At 46.1% G+C, this 13,771-nt stretch overlaps 1 protein-coding gene across 5 annotated transcripts in view; it reads left to right on the forward strand.

Annotated features, from left to right (window-relative positions):
- Window positions 1-11,786, forward strand: part of PTPRT (protein tyrosine phosphatase receptor type T) — a 1,142,918-nt gene extending 1,131,132 nt beyond the window's left edge. For all 5 annotated transcript variants that reach the window (XM_055264961.2, XM_063633847.1, XM_055264960.2 and 2 more), the window contains 2 exons: window positions 2,486-2,621; window positions 3,571-11,786. In XM_055264961.2, the coding sequence (XP_055120936.1) occupies window positions 2,486-2,621; window positions 3,571-3,624 (190 nt within the window). In that variant the 3' untranslated portion in view covers window positions 3,625-11,786. The remainder of the gene's footprint in view (window positions 1-2,485; window positions 2,622-3,570) is intronic.
- Window positions 11,787-13,771: the final 1,985 nt, after the last annotated feature.

Below are 13,771 nucleotides of genomic sequence, written 5' to 3' on the forward strand. Positions count from 1 at the left end.
TCCTGTCTTCGAATGGACATTGTCCAGTCTAATGAATTCTGGTGTCATTATGCTGGGTGGAGGTCAGGACCTCAAGAGGACAGTGGCTGACAAGCTGTGCAACATCAAGAAAATCACTGAATTTTATAAGCTTCAGTTTCCTCATCTCTTCAATGGGTATGTGGAATTAATCTTCAGACCCTATAGTGCTTTGGCATGAAATAGAAAGTAAACACACTTTATCTGCCAACATAGAGACCAAGAATGTCATGGTAGCAAATATGCAAATGTAAATGTAATTACTTAAAAGAGCAAGTGTCACAGAATCTATCCTAGGAGTATAGAGTGACCACAGAGGATTCTTTTTTTTTTTTTTTTTTTTTTTTTTTTTTTTTTTTTTCTTTTTATTATTATTATACTTTAGGGTTTTAGGGTACATGTGCACAATGTGCAGTTTTGTTACATATGTATCCATGTGCCATGTTGATTTCCTGCACCCATTAACTCGTCATTTAGCATTAGGTGTATCTCCTAATGCTGTCCCTCCCCCCTCCCCCCACCCCACAACAGTCCCCGGAGTGTGATGTTCCCCTTCCTGTGTCCATGTCTCACACCCAAAACAAACCTGCAGCCATAACAGCTATGTGTGAAATATTTGATTCACACTCACTTTGCTTCGTAGAACTTCAACGATTTGAGGAAAAGTCATTGAGAAGGCCTCTCTCTTTAAAAATGTTATGTTAAAGGAAATTTAAACGAAGGTCTTCTCTTTCTCACAACAAATATCTCTGGAGCTAGTGGAGGCACTGATAACATCTGACTGACCTCAGAATTGAGGTCAGTCTTTTCAAAACCAGCTAATTATTCTCCCTCTCAAACAGGCGGTGCATGCACATGTTAGGAAAGTCAAAGAGCTTAAAGGAGGTTAAACACACAGACACATAGAGATGCACACACAGAGCTTCAGGACCACCACCTGCAGCAAAAATTCCTTTCCAGAGGAAGCAAACCTCAGGCTAGAGTTCAGGAAGATGCTGCGTGGTGTCCCAAGTCAGGCTGATGGGTGACATCAGCCAAGCCCAGCTGGCTCTGCCCACATCCCAGAAACTAGCAGCTGGTTTCCTGCCAGCTAATACCTGGCCTCCAGATGCCCAGATGCCTCCCACACATTCAGGTGACCTTACCTTAGCACCCATCTTTCAGGGTCTCACACCACCAGGCTCTGAGACCCTGTGTCTACTCACCTCTTCCTTTTGGACGCTGTTATTCTTGCTTCAGAAATGATAGAACCTTCTTTCATAGGAGACCTTACTCTCTCTCTCTCTCTGTCTCTCTCTCTCTCTCTCTCTCTCATGTTTGTTTTCTAGCCTGGTTTTTTTGTTTGTTTGTTTTGGTTTTTTTTTTTTTTGCACTAATGTCTTTTTATCTATGTCCTTTCCAGCCAAGGTGGCCAGTAGTTTGAGCCAAAGGAAGGTACAGGGGCTTTCTTCTACCAGCAGGGACCTTGGTTTCCTCAAGGGCCACAGACACCATAACAGACCCTGAAATGCAGGCACCAGTCAGTGAATGGAAAGCAACTCTCTGTACTTGAAACATCTGGTCACTGCGTATCCTGTAGATAAAACATCCGGGAGATTGACTGAATGCCTTAGTTTCCGTCCAGATGTTCTTTAGACACAGACCATTACATGAAATCATTAGTTGCTCTTGGCAACACGCCCAGGAGTTCTGAATCAGGCATATTCCTACAGGGACTCTCTGTAAAGAGTTTGAAGGGTGTTTCCATGAAGATGACTTATGGAGTTTCAGAAAGGAGTAACAGAGACATAGTTCTGCCACCAACCCTCTATCCCTAGACTCAAGATCAGTAGCATCTTGCTTAAACCAAAGTGTACAGTAGAGACCTGTCATTTTAAGATAAAGCCTATCAGGCCCAGTTCCTCCCTCCAAGTTCCTACCTCCAAGCTTGGGCTGGCTGACCCTAAGCTAACAGAGTATTGCTGTCCTTAGTGGAGGATGGGAAGAACTAGTAGGAAAATCACTTGGAAATTTTCATTGTCTTTACTGGATGTTTAAGTGGACCCAGAGCATTCTTTTGGACATGGATGCAAGCATCAGCAAGGATGCAGGTGTCACATGTACAAAGACACAGTACCATCCTGCCCTTGGGGTTTGGGTGAGTGTGCCCTGAGTGACTGTAACATGCTCATAGAACCAAGAAAACATCAAGCTAATTGGACTCTCAAAGATCTAGTCCAACCCCTTCATTATACGAGTGGGGAACTTGGGGCCCAGACAGAGGAAGTGACTTGCCCAAGGTCAAAGCAAGTTAATGGCACAGATGGGACTCAAACCATAACTCGTGGCTCAGGCTAAAGCCTTCACCATTGCCTTGCCTTGCATCTGTCCAGGCAGCTGATCCCTACTCCTACTGATGTAGCTTTAGAATCATCAGGTGCCTGGAAGGGACCTAGGAGCATGGCTCACCTCTTTGCTCTGTGTTTAGAAATGGGGGAGGCCGTAGTGGAACCTTCTGTGCCATCTGCAGTGTGTGTGAGATGATCCAGCAGCAAAACATCATTGACGTGTTCCACATCGTGAAAACACTGCGTAACAACAAATCCAACATGGTGGAGACCCTGGTGAGTATCCCAAGGACTGTTCTCCAACAGCCAGGGCTGACTAGTTCCCTTGACCTGGAGAAAATGACATCAAATAGTAACATCACTCAACACCTGGCTGCTAATTGTATACCTGCATTCTGTGCCCTTGGTATGCACTGTTGTCTGCCCTGTGTCTTCCCCTTCCAACCTCCCCAACTTTTCTTTCTTGCAGGAAAATCCAATTACTAATCCTGGTACACCTACTTTGCTTCACTTTCTGCCCATTCCTTAAGACAGTGTCATTAATTCAGGCTTAAAGGAAAGGATTCTGGATTAGTAGACTGTGAAGTATGTTTTCAATTCAGTCCAATTATATTCCAATTAATTTATGCTAATTTTTACAATAGAGAGCATTTACAGTAGAGAGCGCTATGGAGGAAAGTGCGGTAAATAGAGTGTGTGGGCAGAGCCCCAGATGACAAGACCTGGTACCACGGTGGACCACTGCACCATGCACAAGGAGCTTTAATATAAGTCTTTAAACCTACTCGAATAGTGGTCTTAGTCAAAGTGAGGCCCTATTAACGTGTGGGTCACAGACCAGCAGCAGCATCATTATCTGGGAGCTTGTTAGAAATGCAGAATCTTGAGCCCCACTCCAGATTTACTGAATCAGAATGTGCATTTTAAAAAGATTTCTGGCTGCCTTGTGTGCACGTTACAGTTTGAGAAGCCCTGTTGTACAAAACAGTAAAAAAGAAAGGGAATGATGCCAGCTGGGCATTCGAGGAAGCTTGGGTAGAAGCAGGCATCAAGCAGAATTTTGAAGGATGTCCAGATATGGGTAATTTTGAGTTGACATAATATGGATGTAGATAAAGTTTTCTCCAAAATCTGTATCTCTAAACTAAATGCATTTTCCCTTTCCTTTTTCATCTCTCTTGTCTCCTCTTCTCCCTCTCTGCCTCTCCTCCTCTCCGCCTCTCAGGAACAGTATAAATTTGTATACGAGGTGGCACTGGAATATTTAAGCTCCTTTTAGCTCAATGGGATGGGGAACCTGCCAGAGTCCAGAGGCTGCTGCGACCAAGCCCCCTTTTGTGTGAATAGCAGTAACTGGGCTCAGGGGCTCTGAGGTGGTGGCACCCTGCCTGACTCCAAGGAGAAGACTGGTGGCCCTGTGTTCTACGGGGGGCTCTGCACCTTCTGAGGGGTCTCCTGTTGCTGTGGGAGATGCTGTTCCAAAAGGCCCAGGCTTCCTTTTCAACCTAACCAGCCACAGCCAAGGGCCCAAGCAGAAGTACACCCACAAGCAAGGCCTTGGATTTCTGGCTCCCAGACCTCCTGCTTTTGTTCTGAGTTTGTGGATCTCATGGCAAGCCAACTGTGCAGGTGCTGGGGAGTGGGAGGCTCTCCTGCCCTCCTTCTCCTTAGGAGTGGAGGAGATGTGTGTTCTGCTCCTCCATGTCATGGAAAAGATTGAGGCTCTTGGGGGTCACTGCTCTGCTGCCTCCTGCAACCTCCTTCAGGGGTCTCTGGCACCAGACATTTGCAGTCTGGACCAGTGTGACCTTACGATGTTCCCTAGGCCACAAGAGAGGCCCCCCATCCTCACACCTAACCTGCATGGGGCTTGGCCCACAACCATTCTGTACCCCTTCCCCAGCCTGGGCCTTGACCGTCCAGCAATCACTGGCCGGCCAGCTGTGTCCACAGCAGTCTTTGATAAAGGTGTTCTTTGCTTTTTTGTGTGGTCAGTGGGAGGGGGTGGAACTGCAGGGAACTTCTCTGCTCCTCCTTGTCTTTGTAAAAAGGGACCACCTCCCTGGGGCAGGGCTTGGGCTGACCTGTAGGATGTAACCCCTGTGTTTCTTTGGTGGTAGCTTTCTTTGGAAGAGACAAACAAGATAAGATTTGATTATTTTCCAAAGTGTATGTGAAAAGAAACTTTCTTTTGGAGGGTGTAAAATCTTAGTCTCTTATGTCAAAAAGAAGGGGGCGGGGGAATTTGAGTGTGTACCTCTAAGACAAATCTCTCGGGCCTTTTTTTTTTTCCTGGCAATGTCCTTAAAAGCTCCCACCCTGGGACAGCATGCCATTGAGCAAGGAGAGATGGGCGAGCCTGAAGATGGTCCCCTTGGTTTCTGGGGCAAATAGGGCACCAGCTTTGTGCATAATTTGGATCTCCAAATTTGAACTCCTTCCTAAAGAAACCGAGCAGCCACCTTGAAAAAGGCCATTGTGGAGCCCATTATACTTTGATTTAAAATAGGCCAAGAGAATCAGGCCTGGAAATCTAGGGTCTTGTCCAAAGTGTGAGTGAGTCAGTGAGAGGGAACAAACATTTGCTAAGTCTCTACTCTATGCCGGGGATCACGCTTGGCACTTTCCACAGGACATTTCACACAGTCCTTAGAACCCCCAGGAGAGAGCTACTGACTTGTTATCATCTACATTTGATCATCTCCTCCAATGAGGAAACCCAGGCACCTCCCTCAATAATGAAATCCTGGGTTCCAAAGGGGCAGGTAATGGCAATGAGACTTCTCTGTGCTGTTTTCTTCATCTTCTCTAAGCCAAGCAATTATTTTATGGAGGGAAAATAAGGCCAGAAACTTCTGAGCAGATAACTCCACAAATGGAAATTTAGTACTTTCTTCCTGACGCCAGTTCTTCTGGGAAGCCCAGAATTTCAGATATATTTTAGTAACACATTCCCAGCTCCCCAGGAAAGCCAGTCTCATCTAATTTCTTAGTCAGTAAAAACAATTCCCTGTCCCCTCGGGCTATGAAGGGACCAGCCAGGGACACTCTCGACCTTGATCTCTAGCCAGTGCTTAGGCCCAATATCTGACAGCCTCAGGTGGGCTGAGACCTAGGAAGCTCCATCTTGAAGGCTGGTCTAGCCCCAGACAGGGCATGAGGGGCAGAGAATTCAAGAAGGCACAGCTTTGGCCCTCAAGAGCCTACTGCATGCTGGGGAAATGGAACCATAGTGCAGTAGTGTGGAGTGGGTGAGTGTTCCCTGAGCCTAGGAGCAAGAAAGTCTCTTCGGCCTAGGGCTTCCTGGAGAAGGGGACATCCATTCCTGCTGGGTTTTAACAAGCAGAAAAAGGAAAAAAAATGAAACTCAGGCAAAGGGATCCACATGTGCAATGGCAAAGAAATGTGAAAAGGCATTGGGAGAAGCAGTCCGCGGGAGGCCAGCCCAGTGCGGGCACAGCACAACACGGGGAGCAGCAGAGATGAGCCAGGGTCCAGGAGACAGATGCCCATCACGAGTGCAGACTTTGTCCTATTGGCAACAAGGAGTCCACGGAGCTTTAGAGAGATGCACTCAGCTTCGTGTTGGCAAAGACTCCCTCTGGGCCAACGGGGCTGCCTCTTTTCCTTTCATCAGACACTGTGAAAACATTCCCTTAAGCGTGTACTTTTTAATATCACATCTATTTGTCCGTCTGCTCATTGTTTTGTTGCTGGAACTAAATATGCAGTGGATCGTGAGACTCAGATTCTATGAGAAACCCAGGGTCTCTGCTTTACCACGGAGCAGGGTCACCAACCCAGATCTCCAGGCCCATGAGGATGGAACATGAAAGGAGCCCACAAAAGTTGCTTCCATTGGCATGGGCTCTGGAGCTGTCCAGAAGTCCAGGGACACCAGACTTGATCAAGGAAGGGCTGTCACTTTAGAGGTTCAAAAGGAAGTGCCTCAAAGCAAAGGCAAGCAAAGGAACCCCACGATGAACTTGCTCTTTTCCTTTGATGAGCCTCTCCCCAAGTGTATTTCAGCAGACTCCGAGGACCCACCCCCACTGGGCCTGCTGGCCTCCCTCGGCTCCAGCCCAATGCCCCAGCTGGCCTTCCCCAGCCTGCAAGGAGCCTGTAGCATGGCAAATCCGCCTGCTGTATGCTATTTTCTTAGATCTTGGTACATCCAGACAGGATGAGGGTGGAGGGAGAGCTATTTAACACAAATCCTAAGATTTTTTTCTGCTCAGGAAGGGGTGAAATAGCTGGCAGATACAAATGACAGTGGCTTTTATCATTTTAAATGGTAGGAATTTAAAGTGTGACTTCAGAGAGAAACAAACTTTAAAAAAAAAAAAAAACTCAAGCCATGGTGGGGTAACCCAGCAACGGCCAGTGATGATTTCCCCCAGCTCATACCCTTGTTTTCCCACAACCCAACCATTCTCCAAAGAAAGCAGGGCAGTGAATAGGTCATAGGCCAGTGCACACGGGAAGAAATTGAGGCTTATGGATGGGGATGACTTCCCTAAGATCCCATGGGACAAGGATGTGGCAAGGCTTGGATGAGATGGGGCACCGGTGCCCAGGAATTTGAACATTTTCCTTTACCCAGGAAATCTCCCGAGCCAACACCACCACCCCCAGGGGGTCTCCCCACCCCACCCCATTTATAGGGTGAGCTCAGCCTGTCATGAGCACAGGACAATATTATTAATGCTGAGTCTCCACAACAGGAGCTCTTCTTACCTCATAGGTGTGGACTCTGTTTGGGGAAGATGCAAGGAAGTAATGAGAAGCCCAGGAACTTTCTCCACCTGTGTGTGTTTATGGCCTAAATGGCTTCAGGATGTATCTTAGCTGCACTCCAACATTGCATCCTTTCTGGGGTGAAGAATCTGGGCCAACCAGGGGCCCTTGGGCCTCTAGAAGGCCACAGTAGGCCTCTCTTTGTGGGAATGGAAGGGGACAGCTTGCTTTTAGTGCTGGCCCTCTCTGTGGGTGTGGCCTGCAAAGGAACCAACAGATCCTGTGCTGGGGACTCTAACATGTGAGCTCATTAAATTCTTCCAACATTCTAAAGAAGGGTTTGTGATTGTCACCATTTTACTGATGAGGAAACTAAGGCTCCTAGGGGAGAAATCACTTGCCCACAGTTCCAGTGATTTAAACCGGTTTAATGAACCAGGATTTAAACCGGTTTATTCTCACTACAGAGACAATATTTTTCCACCATTGTATCTCACATTTTTCCCAGGAGGTTACCCATAACAGAAGAGACTAGAGTGGAACAGATACCTCAGTGGATAAAGCTCAAAGCAAACAACAGTAAGCTTAAAATTCCTTCATAGTCTCATGTTTTACTTTCACAATTCATGCAAAATTTGCATTCCACTTTCTGATTTAGCCTGGTTGGTTTTAATATGACTCTATGAATATTTAAAAAAAAATGTGCTCTGTTCCTCATGTTGTTCTGTTCTGTTCTGTTCTGTTCACCCCACTATGATGGACCCTAGGTCAGCTGGTCTTGAGCTTGACCCTAGAATTGACTCTAGGAGCAGTGACCCTGCTGCTTCCCAGAGCCAATTATAGGCTCAAGCTCAAGACCAACTGACCTCCTAGGCAGCTCCTTTGGTGTGTGGGTGCTCTGACCTCACTGTTCATGAATGGACCTCAACTAAGGCATCTTCCAGTTGGGTGCTGGAAGGAACCCATTGACCCACACTAGAATGATGAGGATTTGCTCATCTGGTGTGGAGAAGGATGAGCCCACAAAACCCTAAAGGGAAAGGAGAAGCTGGACACATCTGTACTCAGCAGATTCCTGAATGCTAGGCTGGAAAGTGGTGCCTGTTGTCCGAGTGGAGTCACATGGTTGCTAATGTGGGCAAATCTGAGGACACATTTCATAAGCAGCAGGGGTCTGGAAGGTTCCTCACTTTACCCTAGCCACACATACTTACTGGGTGCCTACAGCACATAGCACCTTGGAGGGGGCATTATTAGGAAACCGAGATTACTATGGCACAATTAATTCCTGTGTAAGGCATGGGGTTGTGGTGGACAGAGCTCAGTCTTTAGTTTGAATCCCAACACTGCCATTTCTTGACCACAGAGTGTTGGGCCAACCAATTAATGGAAAAACATACATGAAAAGAGGACCCTCATCAACATTAGAAGGGGTAGATTTGGAGCACTTTAGGCAGGAAAACAGGAAGGCAAGGCCAGGAAGCTGGAACCCAGTGAATACTCAGAACTGAGGATGCAGATGACTTATTAAGCAAAGTGGTCACTTCTATGACATAGCTGGACAAAGGATGGGTAACAGCTTGCCAGAGCCACTTGGAACAAGGGCAAATCTCAGTGTCTGGGGCAAAAGACGATGCATTTCCCTCCGACCCGTCATGTTTATTCATCCTCCACTTCCTATTTCCACACTAGCTCTTGCTGTATGTCCTCACCAGGATCTACATTTCCTCGTCGCTGGTGGGAACCCATTAGAGTACATAGAGATGTCAGTCCAGTGAGACTGTTCTACACAACAAAAGTGAGGCCCAGGGAGTAGCAGCCAGGCCCTTATCCTGTTATCTCTGCAGGACTGACTGCCCAACCCAGATCCAGAGACACTGAAGGAAATGATAATTCCCTGGTACCTCACTGCCTCAGGACAGAATGAAGAAAGCCACCCTTCCTTAGGCTGCAGCTGGCCACTCCTGGGCTGGGTAAACAGGTCATCAGCACCAAGCTCAATCAGGAGTAACACTGTGGAAGACATGGGTGAGCCCAAGAGGAAGCATGAACAGGCTGCTGGTCCTAAGTCATGTCAACAGGTTGTGCTGGGCCAGGATCCCCAGGGAAAAAAATGGTCAACCCAACTGGAGGGTAGGTTAGAAGAAAAAAAAAAAACATAAACATGGATGGTCATGTCATCTCAAATCCCTGACTTGCCTTCTCCATTACTTAACAGTCTGAGCTCCTTCTCAGCCTATGAGCAGCTTCAAATCACAGCCAAGTAAAACAAGGAAATAGGAAAAGTAAATCTAATTAGAAGAGACAAGTTGAGATTCAGATTTGTTCACTCCTCCCATGCAAGGGCTCCCTGTTGGAGGTTTTCCATGTATACATGTCTAGAAGTGACAGAATTCAAGGCCTTGGCTTTGTCTTGCAGGGATCTGCCTTTGAGGTCATAGACTGAACAGCAGGGAGAGAGGTTAGTGGTGGAGCATGGGCAGAGCTGCTCTAGCTCTAGTTTCTTCTGACACATTTTTCAGGATCATGGATCTGATCCTCAGAAGCACAGCAGAGATATCTAAGCCATATTTGTGCACATCAGCAGACTCTTCTAGTTTTTTAGTAACCGGGGATGGGCTTTTGCATGGCACTGACTATAGAGATGTCTCGTAGAGATCAAGCCAGTCTTTTGCATCCCACCTGCCCACCTCCAGAAGAGGTGGGAAAAGGTCATCAAAGGGCATTCACCAACTGAAATCCACTCATGAATGTTAGGTCTCTAAAAGGAGGCATCAACACTCACAATGGTAGCCTCCAAACCTAGCACCCCACCTATCTAAGAGCTCAGTGGTGGTCCACTGGGGCAGATACAAGGGAAGTGCAAGGACTCAGGATGAAAGAAAATCTATTGGGAAGAGTTTTAGGGGCTGGATTGTTATGGGGCTTCCTTCTGTATCTGAGAACTGCTCTGGGTGGTGAGATGTGGACTCTGATCCTTGATTGGAATGTTCAGAGAATGACTGTCTGGTGGCCTTGAAGTGTTGGACAGAAAAGTATCAGTATAAAAGCCTGGAGCTCAGGGTAATTAATGTAGTTCATGGTTCCTTAGTGAGCAGGACTCTTGGATGTGGAGGAGAAAGGGTCATAGGAAGTAACCCACCAAAATTACAAAATTGAGTCTCTGTACAATTACTTCAGTGCCTTTGGGCTTATGAATACAAATCAGTGGGCCTTCTCTATGATGGTCCAACAAAATCTCAGTGCCCACCCTGTCCCTGTATCTCCCATGGAAGATGAATAATGTCAGGTGTTCTTTGGGTCAAAGCCCCCAGGGCAGTCTGGAGGCTTAGAGGGCAGAGTGGTGTCATTCCATGTAAAATCAGGCTTCTGAGGGGTCAGGAAGAATATGGTGTCCATGTCTTCCATAGGTCTGTAGATTCTTGGATGAAGTCGAGCACAGTTTGCTAGACCCAGGTCATTCTTCTGAGTATAACTAGGACCCATGAGTGAAACTTAATAGCTGTAAGGAAGAACCTGCTGTCTGCCAGAGAGAATAAGCTGCCCATCTCAGCAGCTGTCTAAAAGAAGCCAGGTGTCTCTTTAAAGGGAAGAGAAGCATTGGTGAAATGGATTTCAGGTCACTTCCATTCCAGATGGGCAAGATCTTGTGGAGCTGGGATCATGTTTGAACTCATTCATACTTGTACAGCACAAATCCAAGTAGAGTGTGTTTGGTCTGTACAGGTTGAAGCCCCCTGCTCTCCCGCCCAAGTCTCCCTACCGACCAGGCCAACATGCTGTTGTGGCTGCATATACTGGGCTGATCCAGGCTGGTTATCACCAAACAGCAAACCACAGGGAACAGCTGCTTTGCCATAGACCCAATACCTACGTAGACCTCTGATGAGAACATCCATAACTCAGACCCACTGACCAACAGGGCCATGAGTGACAGCCAGAACCAGTGAAGGTCCAAGCAGGACACAGAGCAGGGCTTTGCTTACCATACATATTATCTCCAGTGGTTATTTCTACCCCACTCCCTATTCAAGGCCTGTTGGAGCAGATTGCAAAAGCAAAAGCACAGTAACTCAATTTACACATGATTATAATCATTTCCAGTGCACACATTTCATCACCAGGTGGATCCTGAGCTAACCCATGTAAATCCAGGTTAACCCATATTGGTAATCATACTCGAAAGCACTTTTCACCCTACATTCTACTAGCCAATCAAAGACAAAGAGTTGTGGCCTCTACCATTGCCTTGGCTTCTGGACACCCTCACAGGCTATCCCAAGGTTCCTGCTCAACTCCAGGGAGGCTGACATCCTCACATCCACTGGGCATATGATATTGCATGAGACCAAAGTCTCCACACTGCAGCCTCCTCCATGAATCCCAATGGCCTGCACTTGTACAGTTTGGGTGTTTGATAGATAAAGCACGTATGAGAAGAGAAAACAAAATAAATCAACTTTTTAAAAAAGCCAGCACTGTGCTGTCAATGTTTTTTTTTTCTTTTCAATTCTAGCTTAAAAAAGCAGAAGGTAAATAATGTCAGGTCAATGAATATCAGATATATTTTTTGACTGTACATTACAGTGAAGTGTAATCTTTTTACACCTGCAAGTCCATCTTATTTATTCTTGTAAATGTTCCCTGACAATGTTTGTAATATGGCTGTGTTAAAAAATCTATACAATAAAGCTGTGACCCTGAGATTCATGTTTTCCTAAGATATTCGTACTGGTGTCTTCCTGAGGTTGCATAGGGATGAGGTGGGGACAAGTTGGAGGAGGAGAAAAAAATTATTATCAGCTAGGTTTCTTCATATTTAAGTTAATCCTTACATCACAGGAAATATATATTATTCCCTCTTTGCAGATGAAAAAGTTGAGGCTCAGAAACATCAAGGGATTTTCCATAACTGCACATTGAGCTAGTAAAAGGGTTGAGTGTAAAGCGGTGTTTCTCAAGTGTGGTTCATAGGGCAGCGGCATGAGAATCACTGGAAAGTTTGTTAAACATACAGATTCCTAAGCCCGGAGAATCACAATTTCAGGGTCTGCCTTGCTAACAAGCTTCCTAAATGTATCAGCTAGCTATGGCTGCATAATAAACCACCCAAAACTCAGTAACTTGAAAGAAAAATATTTGATAGCAGCCAGCTAAGACTCATCTGATCTAAGCTGAGCTCAGCTAATCTCAGCTAGGCTCATTCGTGTGTTGGCTAAGGGCTCTATTCTAGGCAAGGCTTGAGCTGTTACAGCCTTGTGCCATTGGTCCTCCTGGGACCGAGGTAGCCTATGCATATGCTCCTCATGATCATAGCAGGATCATGAGAGAGAGAAAGTCCAATCACATATATATTTTGCCAGGCCTTTGCTTGAATCATATCTGCAACATCCCCTTGGACAAAGCTAGTTACATGGAATACTCAGAATCAAGGGGCAGGGATTCTACTTCTTGACATAGACCCCTCTTCTCAATTTTCCAGTAAATGCTGAGGTTGGCCAGGCATGGTGGCTCACACTTTGGAAGACCAAAGTGGGAGATCACTTAGGCCCAGGAGTTCAAGACCAGCCTGGGCAACATAATGAGACCTTATCTCCACAAAAAGTTCAAACAAATTAGCCAGGCGTGGTGGCACACACCTGTAGTCCCAGTTACTCAGGAGGCTGAGGTGAGTGGATTGCCTCAACCTGGGAAGTTGAGGCTGCAGCAAGCTGAGATTGCACCACTGCAGTACACCCTGGGCAACAGAGTGATATCCTGTCTCAAAAACAACAACAACAACAACAACAAGGCTGAGCTTAGGTACAAAACCAATGGTGCCTGATGCGCCCATTAACTCTCTAATCTCAGAGTGCAATCCATGGGTCACTTACATCATTACACCAGGGAAACTTCTCAACATGTAGAGTCTGATTCAATAGGTCCATGATAGGAGCTAGGAATCTACATGTTCAACAAGTGCCCCCAGGTGATTGTAATACACGCTAAAATTAGGCAAGCACTGTTTTTAATGCTGTTGTTATTAGAGGGGAACAGGTATGAGCCCTAAAGGAACTGGGACAAACCAGTGCTCAAACTGGGACATGAGGCTGCCAACCTCTCAGTTGGATGCATATGTCTTCTATTTTCTTCTGGATGAGCAGAAGAAATAACTAGAACCTGACTCCTTGGAGTTTAGTGGTTCCCAAGTTCTTTGTATGTGTCCAGATATAAGCCTGAGTTGGAAACACAAGCCACAGGGGTGGAGCGCAAGGTTCACCTTGTTCTCTTGCAGCCTTGAGAACCCTGGCAGGTTTCTTCTGCCTGAGGAACCTAGATACATGGCTCACTAGGCCTCCCAGGCCACAGAGTCTAGAGAACATGTGCTTCCCAGCTTGGGTATTACGTGGGGAACCTGCTGTCCAGCCGGCTAGTTATCTTGTCACTTTGTCCTTGGTCATGTTAATCTCACGTAGTCTGCCTGCTACATTTATTCTTTGGCCACAAATGTAATACAACACTGGAGAAAGAAAATTAGAAAGAAGGAAAAAAATCTTAAATAACTCCCACTTAAAAAGAAAAATACTTTAGGACGTATCATCTTTCCCCAAAATGGAAATTGCTTTTAAAGTGTTATGATAAAAGTAGCACACACTCACTTGAAAGGACTCAATATAAAATTATTTAAGGAAAAAGATGAAAGTTCCCAC

This window comes from Symphalangus syndactylus, chromosome 24, assembly GCF_028878055.3.
Source record: "Symphalangus syndactylus isolate Jambi chromosome 24, NHGRI_mSymSyn1-v2.1_pri, whole genome shotgun sequence".
In the NCBI taxonomy this organism is placed as follows: Eukaryota; Metazoa; Chordata; class Mammalia; order Primates; family Hylobatidae; genus Symphalangus; species Symphalangus syndactylus.